This window comes from Danio aesculapii, chromosome 18 (genome assembly GCF_903798145.1).
Source record: "Danio aesculapii chromosome 18, fDanAes4.1, whole genome shotgun sequence".
In the NCBI taxonomy this organism is placed as follows: domain Eukaryota; kingdom Metazoa; phylum Chordata; class Actinopteri; order Cypriniformes; family Danionidae; genus Danio; species Danio aesculapii.
Window position 1 is genome coordinate 41,583,467 of NC_079452.1, and position 22,261 is coordinate 41,605,727.

Genomic DNA, 22,261 nt, shown 5'->3' on the forward strand with positions numbered 1-22,261 from the left:
CAAGAAGGTCCCTGGTTCAAGCCTCGGCTGGATCAGTTGGCGTTTCTGTGTAGTTTGCATGTTCTTCCTGCGTTCGTGTGGGTTTCCTCCGGGTGCTCCGGTTTCCCCCACAGTCCAAAGACATGCGGTACAGGTGAATTGGGTAGGTAAATTGTCCGTAGTGTATGTGTGTGAATGAGTATGCATGGATGTTTCCCAAAGATGGGTTGCATTCCGCTGTGGCGACCCCAGATTAATAAAGGGACTAAGCCCAAAAGAAAATGAATGACTGAATTGAGGTTGAACAACTGCTGAGTTTGTCATTGTTGATCTATTCTTCATTATTGAAATGTATATGATGAAAAATCAATGTTAAGTATCTATAAGTCTGTAAAATATTCCTATTTAAACATGAATCTTTCATCACAACGCTCCAGCAAATGACAATAAAAACTCAGATACAGTCCAACAAACGCTGGACTACACTTGTTTTTGCTGTTCAGACTGTTATGAGCAATTTTCATTTCACTCACGATGGGCAGCAGTGTCTGGTGGCTGGATGGTAATTTAATGGCATTGCTCTTACTTGAGCTGGCGGGGTTCACAGTCCACCCCGGGCAGCAGGAGTCTGGCCGCCTGCCGAACATCATCGCTATCCACTGAAAAGCTGCGGCGGTGCTCCGCGTGTGCCAAAGCAACTCTGATCCACTCCATCAGAGGAGGCAGCACCAAAAACGGCCTGCAGGGGGAGACAACAGGTGATTACTGTGCTATAAAAATATTGTAAGTAGCATTTTGTGTTTGCTTGTTATTTTATTTTAGACTCAAATGTTAAATTGGATTTAATTTTAGACATTTTTGAACAAAATATTTTAAAATAGCTTTAATGTAACTTTTGCTCCAGTTAGTAGTTCTAGTTATTAAATAATTTATTAAGTTTGCACCTAAATTTCAAAGACAGAAAAGCTATTTAATCTCAGCTTTAATATTAAAGATCAGAATGTCAGATTTAATATCAGCTTAATTATCTAAACTATAGCAAATCTTTAATATACACATATTTACATTTTTATTTACACATAAGCACAAATATTTATTGTATAATTAAATCTATATTTTCAGCTTTCATTTTTGTTTTTCAATTTAAGAATTGTATTTGTTTTTATTTACAAGTACTTTTAATTTGCTTTATTTTTTATATTTACATGTAATATACATTTTATTTTGTCAGCTTTAATATAACATATCAAAATATAAGATTTAATGTTACTACAATTACCTTGTTTTTATTCATAAGTACTTTTAATTTGTTTGTTTCAATATGAATATAACGCTATATTTACAACATTTAATGGATTTTGTAAATAATTTTACATTTAATATATTTTTTAATTTATTTTGTCAGCTTTAATATTAAATATCAGAATATCAGATTGAATATTAATAAAAATACCAGAAAAATATTTGATATAAACATATGTACATTTTTATTTACATGTTTATAAACACACATATATTTATTGTATAATTAAATCTATATTGTCTGATTTTTTTTGTTTCATTTTTAATAATTGTATTTGTTTTTTTATTCATAAGTAATTTTAATTTATTTCATTTCAATTTCAAGCTTAATTTACAACATTTAATTTATTTTGTAAATAATTTTACACTTAATATACATTTTATTTTGTCAGCTTTCATATTAAATATCAGAATATCAGATTTAATATTACTACAACTACCTGAAAAATCTTTGATATACACATATTTACATTTTAATTTACATATACAAACACACTTATTGTTATTTTATTATTGAATGAATATTTTCAGCTTTTATTTTTGTTTAATTTTTAATAAATGTATTTGTTTTTTATTCATAAGTACTTTTAATTTGTTTTATTTTAATTTCAATATTAAGCTTCTTTTACATAATTTAATGAATTGTATAAATAATTTTACATTCAATATACATTTTTAAATATGATTTGATTTTTTTTTTAATAAGCAAACATGGTTTAAGGGTTTGAATTTTAGTTAACAATGGACCCTATTCACAAGACTGTTATGGCGCATTTAATCATAATCTTAAATTTTTGAAAATATTTAATATTTAGATTTTCAAAAAACGATGTACATTTATATATATTCACTTATGTATTATATAATCTTTGCATTAAATTACAAAAAACTAATTACCGCTTGTGCGAGATGTCTCTAATGCAGTGTCTATGGGGAGAACAGTAAATTGATGCTATTTTCTCCTCTGTCTGTTGTTATCAGTCTCACACTTTTTTATTCCTTTTCTGAAAGTCTTATAACATCATAGTGGAGTTTTTCTTTTATTATTTCAGCAAATGGGATCGTAAAAAAATATTTGTTGTACTCTCCCATTCACTGCGCTCTAGTTTTACCCAACTATGACGACTTCCGCTGCTGAGAAACCCGGAAATGTGAACAGGGTCCAAAACAAATGGGTCATTACTTAAACCTCAATGAAACAACAATGAAACAATGAAACAATGAAACATCAGCTCAATTGGCCAAAATCTTTTTGACTATGTTGGCTTTATTTACTTTATTAACCATTAAGCAACACAACGTAGTCTGAGAATATTTAGTTCAGAATTTATCATAGAAATCAACCAATAGGTGCTTACATACTTTTAAACATTTTCCTCTTTCTTTTAATAGATGCTAACATAATTTAGCTCTTCATCTACTCATACATTAATGATCAGACGAAGACTGTATTCATCATAACATGCCATCATTTCATAGCCTTGCCTTTGCCTTGCAGTCTGTTGTGCTGTATTTCACATTCTTACTTTTCTGCATTTCATCACATTACACAGTCAAGCTGGATAAACTTCTACACGGCTTTAAGGGATAGTTTATTCAAAGATGAAAATGTACTCCCCATTTACTCACTCTGAGGTCATTTCAATCCTTTATGAGTTTCTTGCTTTTGCTGAATACAAATAAAGATTTTTTGAAGAATGTTGGAAACTGACAGTCAGTGGCTACCAACAAGTGTTGGTTAGAGAAACTCATAAAGGTTTAGAATAAGTGGAGGTTAATTTAATCACTTCAAAGTCTTTAAATGTCATTTGTTTTGCATGTTAGTATCAACATGCTCATTGTCAGGTTATCTGTAAGCTAGCATATGCCAAAACAGTGACAAAGTGTACAAGTCATAATTAGGACTTCACGATATTGGAAAAATCGGACATTGCAATATTTTGTATTTCTGTGATATACACTCACTGGCTACTTTATTATGTACACTTTACTAGTACCGGGTTGGATTCCATTTTGCCTTCAGAACTGCCTTAACCCTTCATGGCATAGATTCAACAAGGAACTGGAAGCATTCCTAAGAGATTTTGGTTCATATTGACATGATAGCATCACGCAGTTGCTGCAAATTTGTTGGCTGCACATCCATGATGCAAATCTCCTGTTCCACCAAATCCCAAAGGTGCTCTATTGTATCGAGATATGATGACTGTGGAGGCCATTTGAGTACAGTGAACTCATTGGCATGTTTAGAAACCAGTCTGAGATGATTTGCGCTTTAAGACATGGTGCGTTATCCTGCTGGAAGTAGCCATCAGAAGATGGGTACACTGTGGTCATAAAGGGATGGACATGGTCAGCAACAATACTAAGGAAGGCTGAGGCATTGACACGATGCTCAGTTGGTACTAATGGGCCCAAAGTGTGCCAAAAAAATATCCCCCACGCCATTGCTCCACCGCCACCAGCCTGAACCGTTGATACAAGGCAGCATGAATCCATGCTTTCCTGTTGTTGATGCTAAATTCTGATCCTACCTCTGATTGTTGCAGCAGAAATCGAGACTCAGAAGATCAGGCAACGTTTTTCCAATCTTCTATTGTCCAATTTTGGTGAGCCTGTGTGAATTGCAGCCTCTGTTTTGATCTTTTGCTGCTGTAGCCCATATGCCTTAAGGTTAGACATGTTGTGTATTCAGGGATGCTCTTCTGCAAACCTCGGTTGTAATGAGTGGTTATTTGAGTTACTGTTGCCTTTCTATCAGCTCGAATCAGTCTGGCCATTCTCCTCTGACCTCTGGCATCAACAAGGCATTTGTGCCCACTGAACTGCCGCTCACTGGAAATTTTTTCCAGCCCGTTCTCTGTAAACCCTAGAGATGGTTGTGCGTGAAAATCCCAGTAGATCAGCAGGTTCTGAAACACTCAGACCAGCCTGTCTGGCACCAACAACCATGCCACGTTCAAAGTCACTTAAATCACCTTTCTTCTCCATTCTGATGCTCGGTTTGAACTGCAGCAGATCGTCTTGACCATGTCTACATGCATTGAGTTGCTGCCATGTGATTGGCTGATTAGAAATTTGTGTTAACAAGCAATTGGACAGCTGTACCTAATAAAGTGGCCAGTGAGTGTACTGTATATTGCAATATATATATACAGTTTTACGAGATGAACTGAATATCTCTATTTGGAATTAACTTTGATTGATTGGGACAATTCTGTAGGAGAGTGAATCATGCATGAAATACCTGCAAGCACAGGTAAATGCTATAGAGCAAATATAAAAATGAAATAAACAGTGCTTTATGGTTTTAAGGGCAGTTAAGGGCATATCAATCTAAATTGAAAAATCAAATATAAATTAACAATGCAAAGACTTTGCAGTTTAAATAGTTCAATATAATAATTTTACAAATGGTAAAGTTACAAATGGCCAGCACGGTGGCGCAGTGGGTAGCACAATTGCCTCAAAGCAAGAAGGCCGCTGGTTTGAGCCCGGCTGGGTCAGTTTGCATTTCTGTGTGGAGTTTGCAGGTTCTCCCTGTGTTCGCGTGGGTTTTCTCTGGGCGCTCCTGTTTCCCCCACAAGTCCAAAGACATGCGGTACAGGTGAATTTGGCAAGCTAAGTTGTCCGTAGTAAATGAGTGTATATGGATGTTTCCCAGTGATGGGTTGCGGCTATAAGGGCATCCGCTGCGTAAAAAACATATGCTGGATAAGTTGGCGGTTCATTCCGCTGTGGCGACCCCGGATTAATAAAGGGACTAAGCCTAAAAGTAAATAAATGAATGAATGAAAGTTACAAATGGTATTTTTGTATGGTAATTTATTGTGCCTAAACTTTCTTAGGGTTTATAAATGTACAAATGATAAACTTTTACTCCATGATGGTAAAACTGTACAGCAATTCCACAAATCTCATGTATTTTGAACTGTACAGTAGCTACATAATCCCAATATATAATATGCATATATATAATCCCAACTCAACATTGCGATATCGATATTGAAACAATATATTGTACAGCCCTAGTCATAAGCGTTCAAAACGCAGTTTCACACGTCAGCCAACAAAAATCTATTTTAAAATATAAATATTTTATGACATCACTGAACACTTTCAGCTTGATCTCATGAGGAAACGTAACTATTTTAAGTATTGGCAGAAAAGTGTCTAAGTTCATACAATTTTGTTTAATAGCCGATTTTTAATAGCCCACCTCTAAACCCAACTGCTAATTGTAATCAAATGTACAAATGAAAATGTATAAATTCATGCAAATGCATAAAGTAAACTTCTATTGGCACTAGAGCTCTTGTAAACCAATCAAAAGCTCTCTCCAGGTATCTATTTGAAGCTTCATCCAAGATGTATCTGAAATCAATCACTAATTTACATGTGCTGTAACAGAGCATTAGCATTGAGCATTTATCGAATCACTTGCAAATATAAGAAAATAAAAGGTAGCTCAGCACATTGCTGATCTGAAATCCTCCTTGTTTATCAGTCATAAAGATGGGGAGAGAAAAGCAAAAAAAGGCTGGATGCTGAAACGCAATGTACTGAGGTGTAAATGCATACACACTCAAATTCAGCAAACAAGCAACAGTGAGATTCAAAATTAAATCTGTCAACTTTCTGACGAATGTCACATATATAAATGATTCAAATAGCATGAGTATGTTTTCTACTGGGCTGAATAAATTCTAGCTTCAGTTAATGGCACACACTCACATACAGCTGCATTTACGTATGAGTTCCCATTGATATAATATAATATAATATAATATAATATAATATAATATAATATAATATAATATAATATAATATAATATAATATAATATAATATAATTAATATAATATAATATAATATAATATAATATAATATAATATAATATAATATAATATAATATAATATAATATAATTAAATATAATATAATATAATATAATATAATATAATATAATATAACATAATATAATATAATATAATATAATATAATATAATATAATATAATAATATATAATATAATATAATATAATATAATATAATATAATATAATATAATATAATATAATATAATTAAATATAATATAATAATATATAATATAATATAATATAATATAATATAATATAATATAATATAATATAATATAATATAATATAATATAATATAATATAATATAATAATATATAATATAATATAATATAATATAATATAATATAATATAATATAATATAATATAATATAATAATATATAATATAATATAATATAATATAATATTTTATTATATTTTATTATATTTTGTTTTATTATTTTATTTTATTTCATTTTCATAATTATTCATTTATTCATTTTCTTTTAGGCTTAGTCCCTTTATTTAATTTTATTTCATTTTAGATTAAATTTTATTTTGATATTTTATTTTATTTTATTTTATTTATTTTATTATTTTATTTTATTTTATCTCCCAAACCCAACCCTCACGGAAAACAATCTGTATTTTTACATGTCCAACATACATTATTCAGTGTGATTTGAGTTTGGGCTGCACAATATATCCTTTCAGCATCAATATCACAATGTGTGCATCCACAATAGTCACATCGCATAGATATGCAATGTTAGGTCGGGGTTATGTTTGAGCAAGAGTCACAGTTCAGAACATGAGATATGAGATTTGTGGAATTATTGCGGAGTTTAAGCACAATGCAGTGAAATTGTATCATTTGCATGTTTTTAAGGCCTGACAGAGATTTAAATATTCAGGCATTTTACCAATTGGAGTTTAATAAAGAATAATTGTATTGAGTTATTCATACATCAAAAACTTTGCAGCGTAATTTAAACATTTACAAAACCTAACCCAATACCTAAGGTTCCTTAATATCTATTAATAAGGAACAAATTAGAATTTTATTGAAGCAAAAGTCGTAATTAATAGTTACCCTATAGCAGGAAGTGAGCCTTAAAATAAAGTGTGACGATAAATTCTTTCCAAGTAGTGCTATTCATTCATTCATTTTCTTTTCGGCTTAGTCCTTTTATTAATCTGAGGTCGAAACAGCGGAATGAACTGCCAACTTATCCAGCATATGTTTTACGCAACGGAAGCCCTTCCAGCCGCAACCAAACACTGGGAAACACCTATAAACTCTTGCATTCACACACATACACTATGCCAATTTAGCTTATTCAATTCACCCATAGTGCATGCCTTTGGACTGTGGGGGAAACCGGAGCACCCGGAGGAAACCAGCGGCTTTCTTGCTGTAAGGCAATTGTGCTACCCACTGCGCCACCGTGACGCCTGCTATTCAATCATTTAGTAAATTTGCATACATGTAGATGCATTATATTGCAATATATATCGCAGAAAAATTAAATATCGTAATGTGAGATTTTTCCAATCTCTTGCAGCCCTAATTTGAGTAGTTGAGGGATCAAAAAAGTATCCCCATAAGATCAAAACTGACTGGTATTGCTATATTTGTGGGGACATTTGGTCCACACAACATGAGAAATACAAGGTGCACACACACATGCACAGCCAGCTCTAGCCCAGAGACATGATAGCACAGAGCGGATCATATGAGTCGACAGACCACAAAATGTAACAAATCCCATCAGTATTGGCTATTTTTTTTAAAAGGGGAGGAGCTTCTCAATATATCCCACCCTGTCTTCATGATTTAGCTGAAGTTACATCACACATTGAACAAAGCAGTGCATTCTAAAGCACTTCAGTGAAATATTTAACATAAGTACCTGAAGCATCACTCAGAAAAAACCCATAACAGAAACACTTGTAAGCGCCCTCACCTCTCGTTCTGCAGGGTGACTTTGGAGGGCTCCACGTTGGGGTTCTCCCACTCAATCTGAGGGCAGTGCATGAAGTAGCAGAGCGTGTACAAGGCCTCGGGCTCCCAGTGGACCAGGCTGCTCTTCTGGGGCAACGGCGTCCCATTACTGTGATTCTTGATGCTCAGAGGCTGGAGGTGATGCATGGCTCTGGACACTAAATCACCTGTCGGGGCACAAGAGACCTTTGGTTTGCTGAGAATGATGTAAATGGCGAAGGACAGTACTGTCGTCACATTGATGTTACAGCATAAAAAATTAGCCGCTCCGTCAATCTCGGTCTGCCAGTCAGCTGTTTGTAGGCCCTCAGTGGCATGTTTGTCAGTAATGAAATTTCGTGGGCAGAACATCAGACGTGATATTATCCAAAGCGGTTGTGTAATAATGACACAAGCATACCTGACAGGACCAATTTTGGATTGTTCTGTTTGACCTCAATAATGACTGGGTTTAATATTTAAAAAGTAAAACCATAAAACTAAATTCAACAGTTCACATTAGCTGATGATCCATCAAAAGCTTGTTTGGCATGCTGTCCCAGGAGAGAGCCCCAAGCTCAAGGGATCCTCGAGCCCGGGGCTTCCTCCCGTTCGCAGAGCGAGAGGGGAGCCTGAGCTCGGTGGATCTCAGAACTCCCCATCTGCAGTAGCTAAGGGAACATGTGAGGAAAAAAGGGGGCTAGACAAATGCTTGATTGTTATGCATGATAAATATCTTTGGATGGTGGGAGGAAACTGGAGAACCCGGGAAAAACCCACGCGGACACGGGGAGAATATACAAACTCCTCACAGAAACGCCTACCGACCTGGCAGGACCAGGACTGGCAGTGTTCCTGCTGTGGGGCTAACAGTGCTAACCACTGGGCCTCCGTGCCACCCGATCTATGGTGAAGGAGGAGAATGGGGAGGAAGGGAGGTTTCTTCCAAATGAAGATAAAGTGGACTGAAGACTGTGGTTATTTATAGTAGCTTATGGCTCATATGATTGGATAATACTAATTAGCTTAATACGAGATCGGCTGTGATAAATCATAAGCACGTGATCCTCTCGAAATTAGTTTATAAATAAACCTCACTAAGTAAATAGATAGTGAATAAATAATTAATAAATAAATAAAAATAATCAAGTAAACATTAACCGAAGTAAAAATATATACACTTATTTACAGTTTTTTTACAATCGTTTTGCCACAAATTTCAGAACTCTGGTGTCAATTTTCAAAACTCTAGACACAAAATTCACAACGATTGCCAAAATTGCACATTTTTGCAAAACTCTTAACTCTTTTTTCAAATGCTTGGATACAATACACACAAGTCAAAGATACTGTGTTCATTGAACTAAGATCACCTTTTCAATATGATACAATTAAACATCGAATTGATCCCATTTCAAAGTCCAACCCACACATTACATTTAAAATAAATGTGTATTCATTTACTTTACATGATGTTATTATCAACTGATACAAGCACTCAAAATGATAAATAACTGTAGCATTACTCTTGAACTGATGTACAATATTACATGTTTAGATGATGAAAGTTTCAGGATAGATCAATTAACATCAGTTACCACAGAAAATGACCCAACTGGACATTATCTATAGATTTCATCTTTATTCATCCTTATTCCACATTTATGGTTTCTTTGTTCCATGTACCACTTTTACAGACAACGTTTTCATATTTGACATTACTGTACTGTATGTAAGAAAGCCCAATCACAGCAAACCAACAGATTCACATTGACAGAAGGTTCTTTCCAAGATTTTTGACCAATGAAAACACCGCTGTGATGTAGGGGGATCCTGTGACCAAATCCACAACATGTGAACCAATGATCCTGTAAATGCAAGACTTTAAGATAATGAACGCAGCATGCAGAGTTTTGAGCACTGGAGAGTCTTTGTTAAAAGTAGTGACTGTTTAGAGTTTTGTGTCTAGAGTTTTGAAAACTGACATCAGGGTTCTGAAATTAGTGGCAAAACACACAAAAAAAAACCATTAAGCTAGTTGCCAATAAAATATTTCTCTTTTTATTATTATTGAACTATAACCAATTAAATGTTTCGCAAATTGATTTCAAAATGTTAAATAAAAGCGTAAAGTGGTCCCATGCTAAACATTTGAAAATAAATTAATTAATACAAATGAGAAAAACTATATGTGTGTGTGTGCGCGCGAGTATGTGTGTCGGTGTGTACAGTATGTGAGTGTGTGTGTGTGTGTGTGAGTGCATGCGTACTGTATGTGTGTGTTTGCATGTGTGTGCATGCATACATGCATGTGTGTGTCCGGGTGCACGCTTGTGTCTGTGAGTGAGTTGTGTGCGAGTGTGTGTTATGTATTGTCTGTGTACTAGTGTGTGTGTGCGCGATTATGTGCGTGTTTGAGATGCGTAAGTGTGTGTGTGTGTGAGAGTTTGTGTTGTGTGGGTGTTTATGTGAGTGTGTGTCTGTGTGTGTGTGTGTGTGTGTGTGTGTGTGTGTGTGTGCGTGTGTGTGTGTGTGTGTGTGTGTGTGTGTGTGTGTGTGTGCGTGCGTGCATGCAAGTGTGTGTGTCTGTGTGTGTGATTGCATGTGCATGCTAATAATTCTGACTTCAACTGTACATAGATCTAACTCATTTTTAGGTAGTTGTTGATTAAAACTATTTTATACTATTAAATACTTTATTATATACTAACACTAGTGATGAATGTGTATTTTCAAAGGTAATCTGTGCATAAATGTATAATTTTGCAGTAATTAAATCCTTCTAATATGGCGATTTGGCCATGTTTATAAGCTAAAATGTGCCAAATCAGCATATTCAAAAACACATGCACTCACACATTATATTCACTATAATGTACAGTAATTTTGTAAACCACAGCACATACACACATTTGTCCTATCATTGTGCACACGTCCACATGAGACGCTTCGTATAGAGCAGACGATCTGATGGATGATGTTGAGCACCAAATCTGAAAAAGGTCACAAACCTCTTTCAAACAAGGTCAAACAAAGCTCTGCATTCATTACACAGCACATTAATCACTCTCTCACGCACTCTAATGACTATTTCCTTTCATATGTGAAACTTTCAGGTCATCTACGGCCTCATTTACTCCATGAGACCTCATTCTTCTGAATGCGCTGAACTGAACTGCACTGTGTTCAGCACAGTCAATAACACACACTTCATCTATTGCTCTGCAGAGTACAGTAAATAACTGCAGTGCTCGCACGTGTTTCATTTCACATCTCTGTTACTCCAGATGAATTAACAAGGCCGCCTGAGTGAGATGAGCTTTCGCTTAGAGAAAGAAATTACTTGTTTAACTTTTGTGCTTCTGCCAAGGCTAGCTTTAAACTGAAACTTTCATTAATTTCTCAGTTTTGTGCAGTTTCACACCTATATGACTATTTTATGACAAAAAAAGACAGAAAAAGTGAACAAAAAAAGGAGACAATTCCAAGTTCTGTGGTCAAATTACAGCTTATTGTTATTATCAATGGTTTAAAAATTGTGACTTAGCATGTTGCTAGCATTTTTTGAGCACATTTTGAGCATGTTTCTACCATGGTAAAGATTATGTTATTATGAATTAGCATGTTGCTACCATAAATTAACACATTTCTAGCATGTTTCGATCATGAAAGATTGTTAATATAAATTAGCATGTTGTTAGAATTAATGAACACATTTCTAGCATGTTTCTATCATGAAAGATTGTTAATATGGATTATGTTGTTAGCATGAATTAACACATTACGTTTCTATCTTGACAAAGATGTTAATATGAATTAGCATATTGTTAGCATGAATAATTACACTTCTAGCATGTTTCTATCATGACAAAGATTATGTTAATATGAATTAGCACTTATTGGACAATTTTACTGTGGTTAGGACAATGTTACAGAAATTAAAATGTTGCTTATATAACTTAAGTAATATAAGCCTGTTTTATCATGGCTAGGATAATAACATGATTTAGCATCTTGCTTGCAAAAATTACCACATTTCTAACATGTTTCTATTATGGCTACAATAATGTTAATGTTACTAGTATGAATTACATTTCTAGCATGTTTCTACAATGGTTAGATTTGTTAACATTAATTAGTATGTTGCTAGCATGAATTGGCACACTTCTAGCATGTTTCTCCCATAGTTAGCATAATGTTAACATTACCATGTTGTTAGCTTACATTAACACTTATTGCCCATTTTACCATGGTTAGGATAATGTTAACATTAAATGTTGCTAGCACAAGTTAGTACATTTCTAACATTTTTTTATCATGACTAAGATAATGCTAACATGAATTGGCATCAAGGATTAATTAGGCTCATTTCTAGAATGTATCATGGTAAAGATTGAAGCATGAAACATTTCTAGCATGTTTCTACCATAGCATAATGTTAACATTAATTAGCATGTTGCAAGCTTATAACAACACTTATTGCCTATTTTTTATCATGGTTAGGACAATGTTAGCATAAATTGTCAACATGTATTAGTATGTTGCTAGCATGTTTTTTATCACGGTTAGGATAATGCTAACATAAAAATGTTGCTAGCAAATGAGTACATTTCTAACATGTTTTTTTCATGACGAGGATAATGCTAACATGAATTAGCATCAATGATTAATTAGGCTAACACATTTCTAGCATGTGTCATGGTAAAGATTATGTTAATACGAATTAGCATAATTTAGCATGAATTAAGACATTTCAGGCATTTTTTTTAATCATTACTAGGATAATGTTAACGTATTTAGCCTGTTGCTATTTTACATTAGCACATCCCTGTTGAAAAAAAAACAGCATTTGCTTGTAAGGTATGTTTTGATGCTGGTATGCTGGTCAGGACCAGCACTGAGACCAACGAGACCAGCATTGAGACCAGCACTGATACCAGCAAGACCAGCATCGAGACCAGCAAGACCAGCACACTGTTGCCTACCAGCATCAAAACACACCTTACCAGCATGCTGTTTTTTTCAGCAAGGATTTCTTGCATGTTTCTACCATAGTTAAATTAATGTTAACATTAATTAGCGTGTTGCTAACTTGCATTAGTACATTTATTGTATATTTTTATCGGGGTTAGGATGTTAACATTAGCATGTTGCTAGTATGTTTATATCATGGTTAGGATAATGTTCACACAAATTAAAATGTTGCTAGCATAAATTAGTGAATTTATGGCATGTTTTTATCATGGCTAGGATAATGTTAACATGAGTTAGCATCTTGCTTGTATGAATTAACACATTTATATCATGGGGAGAATAATGTTAATGTTACTAGCATAAATTACATTTTGAGAATGTTTCTATCAGGTTTTTATCATGGTTAACATATCGTAGAAATGTATTAATTTAATAAGTAATAAGAAAGTGTTTACAGTTAGGGGTGTGTGTTTATTGTGCCAAAAATGAAACATCAGTTTAATAAATATTCTCATTTAAACTCCAGATGATATTACTGCGTGCTGTTTGATAATGTAACCTTAATACTGTTGTGTAAATAGCTGCCACTTTTCCACTAAGTATAAACTGTACTAAATGGATTTACTGCAGTATTTTACCAACAGACCACTTAGTGTAAACAGTCTCTAATTGCTCCTTGTACTTACTGTAAACATCTGCCATTTCTGTTTTGCACTGTATGTTTTTCTTTACACTTCTATTCATCAAAAACTGGGACTGTCCCTGGAAAACAAGGACATTTCATTGCGCTAACTAGGAATGTCCTACTTTTTTTTAATCTGTTCAGTGGATGGAAGTAACTAAGTATAGTCTGATGTTTTATTGTTTTATTATATGTCCAAAAACAGCTGACCTATTATAGGCCTGGAACAACATGAGTGTGAGTAAATAATAACAGAACAGGCAAGAATAGAGCCATTGTAAAGAAGGCGCACACTGATGAGTTTGAACGGAAGCTGTGTGGACTATCTGTCAGCGGAGGGCAAAGATATGCACTGTAATTATAGAGAATAATTACAGGATTATGCAGAATGCATTCTCCAGAGAGCTATACAGCACATCCACATACAAAACAATAAAGAGTATAAGAATAATACACCTGACAGCACAGAAACAGAGCGTTAGCAGTCAGAAGAGCAGAGGAGAGGAGCTTGAGGCCACACGAGGCCCTACTGTGACCGACACTCATCTCTTATTCATGATAGTGTGTGACATTTCCTCAAGTCAGAGGAACTGGCTGAGAGATATGCTCAAGATTAACCCGCTAAACAAACACAGCCATGGCAAAAGTCATCATCCTTACACTTTTTTTGAACTGACTGCAATTCAAATCGTGGGTTTAACTTGCAGTTTGGGGAAATAACTGAAACAAATCTTTTTTTCAGTAATAAGGCTGTGCTACACATTATTCATATTCACTATGAAAATATAATGAGTGACAGAAAAGTTGTGGCTTTGTGCCATTTTTTTTATCTTTCATGAAAATGTTAGACTGAAATTGTAATTAAAATTGTTAGTACATTTACAAATTTCTAAACATAATAGTTTAAATAATTCATCAAAATCATGTTACTAATTATTTAGCAAGACACTATCATTCAGATTAAAGTGCAATTTAAAGGCTTAACTAGATTAATTAGGTTAACTAGGTATGATAGGTTAATTAGGCAAGTCATTGGACAATAGTAGTTTGCTTTGTAGGCAATAATATTGACCTTAAATATTATGAAAAATTATGGGTTTAACTTGCAGCTTGGGGAAAGAACTGAAACAAATCTTTTCCAATAATAAGGCTGTGCTACACATTTTTCATATACACAATTAAAAAATATAATGAGGGACAGGAAAGTTTTATCTGTCATGAAAGTAATGTTACACTGTATTTTAATGTAACGTTACACTGTTAAACAAATTCTTGCTGCCTTATTTTTTAGTTGAATCAAATGAACTTTTCTAGTCATCTTAACTTACATCAATCAAACAAGCTAAAAATGTTTTAAAAGTTAAACTTTGTATGACTCACAAAAAAATAATTTAAGTTAAGTTGCCTGTTAAGTTCCATATTGATTATAAAATATTGCTTCTTACCTATAAAGCTTTAAATAATCTAGCTCCTGTTTATCTAACCAACCTTCTGTCTCGCTACAATCCAACTCGCTCTTTAACATCTCAAAACTTAGGGCTTCTGGTAGTACCTAGAATAGCAAAGTCGAGTAAAGGAGGTCGAGCCTTCTCATTTATGGCTCCTAAACTCTGGAATAGCCTTCCTGATAACGTCCGAGGCTCAGACACACTCTCTCAGTTCAAAACTAGATTTAAGGCCTATCTTTTTAGTAATGCATACACTCAATGCATCGCATAACGGTATGATGCATGAGTGTGCTCCACGCAGGTACAGTAAGTGGGCTTAACAACTACCTGTAGGACACACTCCTCCTTAATACACCAAACATTGTGTTAGAAACTCTCATTTGCTTTACATGTATGTTTCTATGTTTGTTTATATAATATTTTCATTTATAACACTTAATTTTTTGCATCTCATTTAAATACACAATGAACCGCAGCTACGCTAATTATTTTCTTTATTGTCTATTTCCACCTGGGGATACTCATCCTGAGGGCCCTAGAGACTATGCAGCACCATGGATGCGATCCAAGACCGGTAAAGAGATGATCCCAAGGTATCCATAATCCTGGACCAGGGCGTATCCCGAGCCGACGCTGTGGTAGTCATGGAGGAATGGAGAGCATGAGACTTATTCCTGAAAGACCACAGTGACAAACGAGTCCCCGCATTGATCCTGTGGGCCAGCCAGACCTACCGCCGGTGCCCTACTCACACCTGCAGCTTCTCCACGATGGACGTCCAGTTTCTCCAGCCTCCGGTGTCTAGACTGCAGCTCCACATAGGACGTTTGGCCAGAAGAATAATAGTCGTGCCCAACAGAGCCTGGTTTCTCTCTAGGTTTTTTTTCTCTTTACTTTGTCGATTGGTGAAGTTTTTTGTCCTTGTCCCTGGCTTGCTCATATCAGGACTTGTGGAGCTGCGCTTTGGTGGATTCGCTCTACAGTGTTTGAACTTTCAGCAGTGAAATTAAAACCACTCTGAACTAAACTAAACTGAACTTCAACTCTGAAATCTGGACTTTACTAGAACTATGTTAAGATGCTTTGACACAATCTACATTGTAAAAATGCGCTATATAAATAAACATAAATTGAAACTGAATTGATTTACTTATTAAAATAAGTAAAAGCAACACGTAAAAATAATTTTCTGTGTTGACTTTTTGTCTTTTTCCAGTTCTGGGATGCAGCTAGAAGGGCATCTGCTGCGAAAATCATATGCTGGAATGGTTGGAGGTTCATTCCACTGTGGTGAACCCTGATAAATAAGGGACTATGCTGAAGGAAAATAAATGAATGAATAAATGTCATAAATTTGTCATACATTTTTACAGTGTAGTATTACAAGCATATCTGTGGCCATTTGAATTAATTTTTTCCTAAAGTACAGTGATATTTAACATGCCTTTTATTGCTGATCATTTGTTAATTCTAACAAATTACTTTTTAATATTTAATGCATGAACTGTGAGGAAATTAATGACACGTCATCGTATTCAATTTTTAAAAACACTTCATTGATTTTTTTAAATCGCAGACACTTCAAGCACCAATCACGTTTCATAGTTATTCACTCTACCTGTGACTAGTTAAAACAGAGTGAGAGGAAAAAAGAGAAAGAGAGAGAAACCTGCACAACACACAATACAACAACACATAACAACAGTTAAAAGGGTTAGTTCACAAAAAAATGAAAGATCTGTTATTAATTACTCACCCACATGGTATTCCAAACCTCTGAGACCTTCGTTCATTTTCAGAACACAAATTAATATATTTTAGATTAAATCTGAAAGCTCTCTCATCTCCCACAGACAGCAATGGCTCATTTAAACTCCAGAAAAATATATCCTTAAAACAGACCATATGACTTCAGTCAACCCAGGCTCATTGTGGATACGTAGCTCTATATACATTTCTGGAGAGTGTCAAATACGTCCCAGGAGCTGTTTTTTTGCCACCAGAGGCCTCTTTTTGGGATCTCAAATTTCTCTCGCAAGTGCCATTCGCACCTGCTCTTCTCGCGTAAATCCACCAGAGGCCGATGTCGACTGACTAACTGACCAATTGACTGACCCAGCATCCTCCTTCCCTTAACCCAACCAAAAGTGTTTTCAAAAGCACTGATTGACCAGCGCCCACTCACTTCCCTAAACCCAAACAGACAGTGTTTTGAAAAGCAATCCAGAAAAAAAGCCCTCACGGCAGCCTTATTTTTACCACATGTTCAGATTTTACCACACTCTCACCCTGCTATTTACTTTGCTTTATTTTGGCTTTTGTTTTTGTCTTACCTGCTTTCTGGGACCATTCAGAAATTTATATAAGGCTATGTTTTCAGAATGGGCCTATGTTGCCTTCAGTGGATGAATTGGAATATTTTCAATATATGAGAATACTTTTATGTGCACATAAAACAAAAATAATGACTTTATTCAACTTTTTTTCTCCTCAGTGTCAGTATGGGATGTTTTGTGAAGATGCGCAATATGCTGACACTGAGGAGAAGACTGTTGAACAGAGTCATTATCTTTTATTTAATGTGCACACAAACATAATCTCGTAGATTGATGATATTGGAATTTAACCAATGAAGGTATAAGGTGAGAATTTTTTTGTATTTTTGGAGTTTAAATGAACCAACGCTGTCTACGGAGGATGAGGACGCTTTCAGATTTCACCTAAAATATCTTAATTTGTGTTCTGAAGATGAACAAAGACTTTGGGGGTTTGGAACAACATGAGAGAGAGTAATAAATAACATAATCAAAATTTTTGGGTGGACTAACCCTTGAATCTAAGTTACACCTGTAGACAGTTTCTTCTCCTCAGTGTCAGTATATTGCGCATACTCACAAAATGGCCCATACTGACACTGAAGAGAAACAACTACTGAATAAATACATTATTTTTGCTTATGTGCACACAAAATTAACCTCATAGCTTGATAATATTGGGATTAAATCACTGAAGGCCTATGGTGAGGATGTTATTTTAGTATGCCTTTTCTGGACTTTAAATAAGCCATTGCTGTCTATGGAGGATGAGGGAGCTCTCAGATTTCACCTAAAATATGTTAATTTAGGTTTTGAAGATGAACAAAGGCCTCTGGATTTTGAAATGACATAATAACATTTTTTTGGGGGAACTAACCCTTTAATAAGTTACACCCATATTTCTTGAGGTTGAATCAGTTTAGTCAATCATCAATTGGTACTGCTGACTTCAGTTGTATAAGTCAGGTTTTCAGTTTGCTTGAGTGTCTCAGGGTAAATACGATCCGCTCATCTGTAACAGCAGAGAAGGTGCCCTTCATCGGCAGACGTGGAGAGTGGAGGAAGCAGAATGGTGTTTTACTGTGAAAACTGAGCACAATCGATAGACTGTCCTCCCTGAACCACCACATAAATTACCAAAGAAAGGCCATGAAAGTGGCAGGTGCTTGACACGGCTTTACGTAAGAGAACTGATTTTTTTTCCTCTTCTTTGAACAGTCAATATAGGATTAGCTGGATTAAGTGTTTTATTTTAAAAGCCTGTAAAATTGCACATCATGGCTGTAACATCAAATGAGAAAAAACTAAATCAAAAGTTAAGAACACACACACACACACACACACACACACACACACACACACACACACACACACACACACATATATATATATATATATATATATATATATATATATATATATATATATAAATTATGAAATCAAAATTCTGAAAATGATTTATATTGGAATCGGCCACGAGAAGCTGTCTTATCGATAATGGTATGATCGATTACAATGTTTCATATTGCACATCCCTAATTTATATATTTATATACAATTATGGATCTTAAATGACATATTATATAAAATGACTTGTATCGGTATCTGTATTATCGGTTATCGGTTACAATTTTTCATATTGCTCATCCCTAATGTATTTATTTATATGCAAATAAAGATCTTATATGACATATTATATAAAATGACTCATATCAGTATTGGTATTATTGGTTATCAGTTACAATTTTTTATATTGCACATCCCTTATGTATTTCTGTGAATGCAAATAAAGATCTTATATGACATCTTTTATAAAATAACTCATATCGGTATTGGTATTATCAATTATCGGTTAAACAAAAAATGATATTGCGCATCCCTATTGTATTTATTTATATGCAAATAAAGATCTTATATGACATATTATATAAAATGATTCAAATCGGAATCAGTATAATCGGTTATTGATTACAATTTTACATATTGCGCATCCCTAATGTATATATTTATATGCAAATAAAGATCTTAAATGACATATTATATAAAATGACTCATATCGGTATTGGTATTATCGATTATCGATTATCGTTTAAAAAAATTTATACTGCACATCCATAATGTATTTATTTATAGACAAATAAAGATCTTATATGACATATTATATAAAATGATTCATACACTGTAAAAAATGTCAGTGAAAACTACAGTAAAAAACTGTAAAGCAGCAACAGTAAAAGACTATTTAAACCAAAATAGTATATGACTGTATTACATACATTAAATCACCGTAATTTAAGAAAGAGTACATAACTTTAATTTTTACTCTTTTAATATGTAATAAATACAACTTTTTACAGTAAAAATATATTTTTTTGGTGAAATAAATAAAAAAATACCGTAACTTCTCAAGCAAGTAATTACCCTAAAATCAACAGTATAATTCTGTGTAAAAACACATTTTGTTGATGTGCACTATGAAATTTACAACATAAAACCTTCAAAAATTCAACAGAAACTTACTTTAAATTCTACAGTAACAAGAGGTTAAAAGAATGGTATATGTTAGTCAAATAAAAGGGATAGTTCACTCAAAAAGAAAAAAATCCAAACCCGTAAGAGCTTTGTTCATTTTCAGAACACAAATTAATATATTTTGGATTTAATCGTAGTTCCTCCCATAGACAGCAAGGGTTCTTACACCACAAATTACAATGTTAAAATCCAAAGTATTTTAATTTCTGTTCCGAAAATGATTAATGACATTTTTTTTTTTTGGTCAAACCATCCACTTTGTTGAAAAACAAAAACAAAAAACAGCATATGCTGGTAAGGTATGCTGGTTTCAATGCTGGTCTTGCTGGTCTCAATGGTGGTCAGGGCCAAGATATTACATTGAAACCAGAATACGGGCATCAAAACATAGGCTACAGCACCAGCATATGCTGTTTTATTTAGGTCTTTAATGTAAAATGTTATAATATTCTGTAATTTACTGTACTTTTGTGTATTGTTCATTAAATAGGCCCTATGGATCAAATCTGAGATTTAATTGCTAAAGGCAATGAAAAACAAATTCAAGATATAATTGTAAAAATACAAATATATCGACCTTTATGTAATCATTCATTCGTTCATTTTCTTTTCGGCTTAGTCCCTTATTCATCAGGGGTCACCACAGCGGAATGAACCGCCAACTTATCCAACATATGTTTTACACAGCGGATGCCCTTCCAACTGCAACCCATTACTGGGTCCATCCATACACACTCATTCACACACATACACTACTGCTTGTCTTTGGACTGTGGGGGAAACTGGAGCACCCGGAGGAAACCCACGTGAACACGGGGAGAACATGCAAACTACACACAGAAACGCCAACTGGCCCAGTCGGGGCTCGAACCAGTGACCTTCTTGCTGTGAGCACTACCCACTGCGTCACCGTGTCGCCCACTATGTAATCATGTTGTAAAAATATTAGATTTTTCATATTACTTTGTATTTAATCACAACTATATAGGTTAAAGGCTGAAATAAAAGGTTGAAATAAAAGATGCTAGAATGAGCAAAAATAAAAGATGAATTATGAAGACAATTATGAAAGTGTTTTTAATTATGAAATGTGTTTTATTATTGATTATTTATTATTAAACAGCATGTTTTAAAAATTCTGTAAAAAACATGAACACACATGCAGAGAAAAAAAAATCACGATCTGCATGCAATGCAAGTGGTGAGTCCAATGCCTATTTTAAATTTTTTCATAGGGTAACTTGCAAATTGTGAAGTTGGGGGAAGACTTTTTGTCTGACGCAAAGTGTATTTATTTAACAATTACTTGTAAACTTGAGTATAAATTACGAACATTTATACTATTCAAAGTGCATATTTAAATGTAGTAATAGCACCACTCAGTAAACGAAGGTGAACTGACAACGTTATTTTATATTTCAGTTGGCGAAAAATGAGCGCGCACACCGTTTAAAATGGCGGAATAGCACCGCCCAATGAGCTAACGTGAACTGTCGACATTTTATATTTCAGCCGCCAATTTAGCGCGCCCGCTCTTCAACTTGTGATGCTTAGTGCAAACCTTTGGCACCTGCTAACTCCACTTCTCTTTTCGAGGTAAGTCTGTTTGACAACACGGTTCTACACTAAAAGTACATTTTTACAGAATCAGTATTAGCGATGTTGAGTTGCAATTTCTGTGGCAAGTCAGTCAAATCATTGAGGGCTTATGTAATACATTGCAAACTTCACCGAAATGAACCGCGTTTATTTAAGTGCTTTGCAGCCGAATGCAAACAGACTTTCTGTACATATGCATCGCTTAAGGCTCATTTTTACAGAAAACATAACGTAAATGCGCCTGTTAACGTTGCTGTCGGGACAGATGTTATGCCTATTAAATGTGCAATGGCGTTATGTGATCGACAGTGTGAAGATGCTAAATCTCTAATAGCACACTTGAAAGACCACATTGTAGAAGGACGTGTTGTGAGTTGTCCAGTAAGAGGATGCACAGATGCTTTTAAAGTTAAATCTTCCTTTACCTCCCACATGTCACGGAAACACAAACATTTCACAGAAAGCACAATTAGTGACTTGTACAGAGACTCGTCGGCTTATCAGTCATCTTCACAATCTGTAACAACCGAATTAACGTCACATGACTGTGGCCATGAATTTGAATGTGATGTAGATACATCCGACGACTT

General features: G+C 34.4%; 1 protein-coding gene across 1 annotated transcript in view; it reads right to left on the reverse strand.

Moving 5' to 3' along the window:
• The window catches only part of btbd11b (BTB (POZ) domain containing 11b), a 164,708-nt gene that overhangs the window by 27,449 nt on the left and 114,998 nt on the right, over positions 1-22,261 (reverse strand). The window contains exons 3-4 of the mRNA XM_056478387.1: positions 8,105-8,309; positions 566-718 (exon numbers count right to left, since the gene is read on the reverse strand). Of these exons, the coding sequence (XP_056334362.1) occupies positions 566-718; positions 8,105-8,309 (358 nt within the window). The remainder of the gene's footprint in view (positions 1-565; positions 719-8,104; positions 8,310-22,261) is intronic.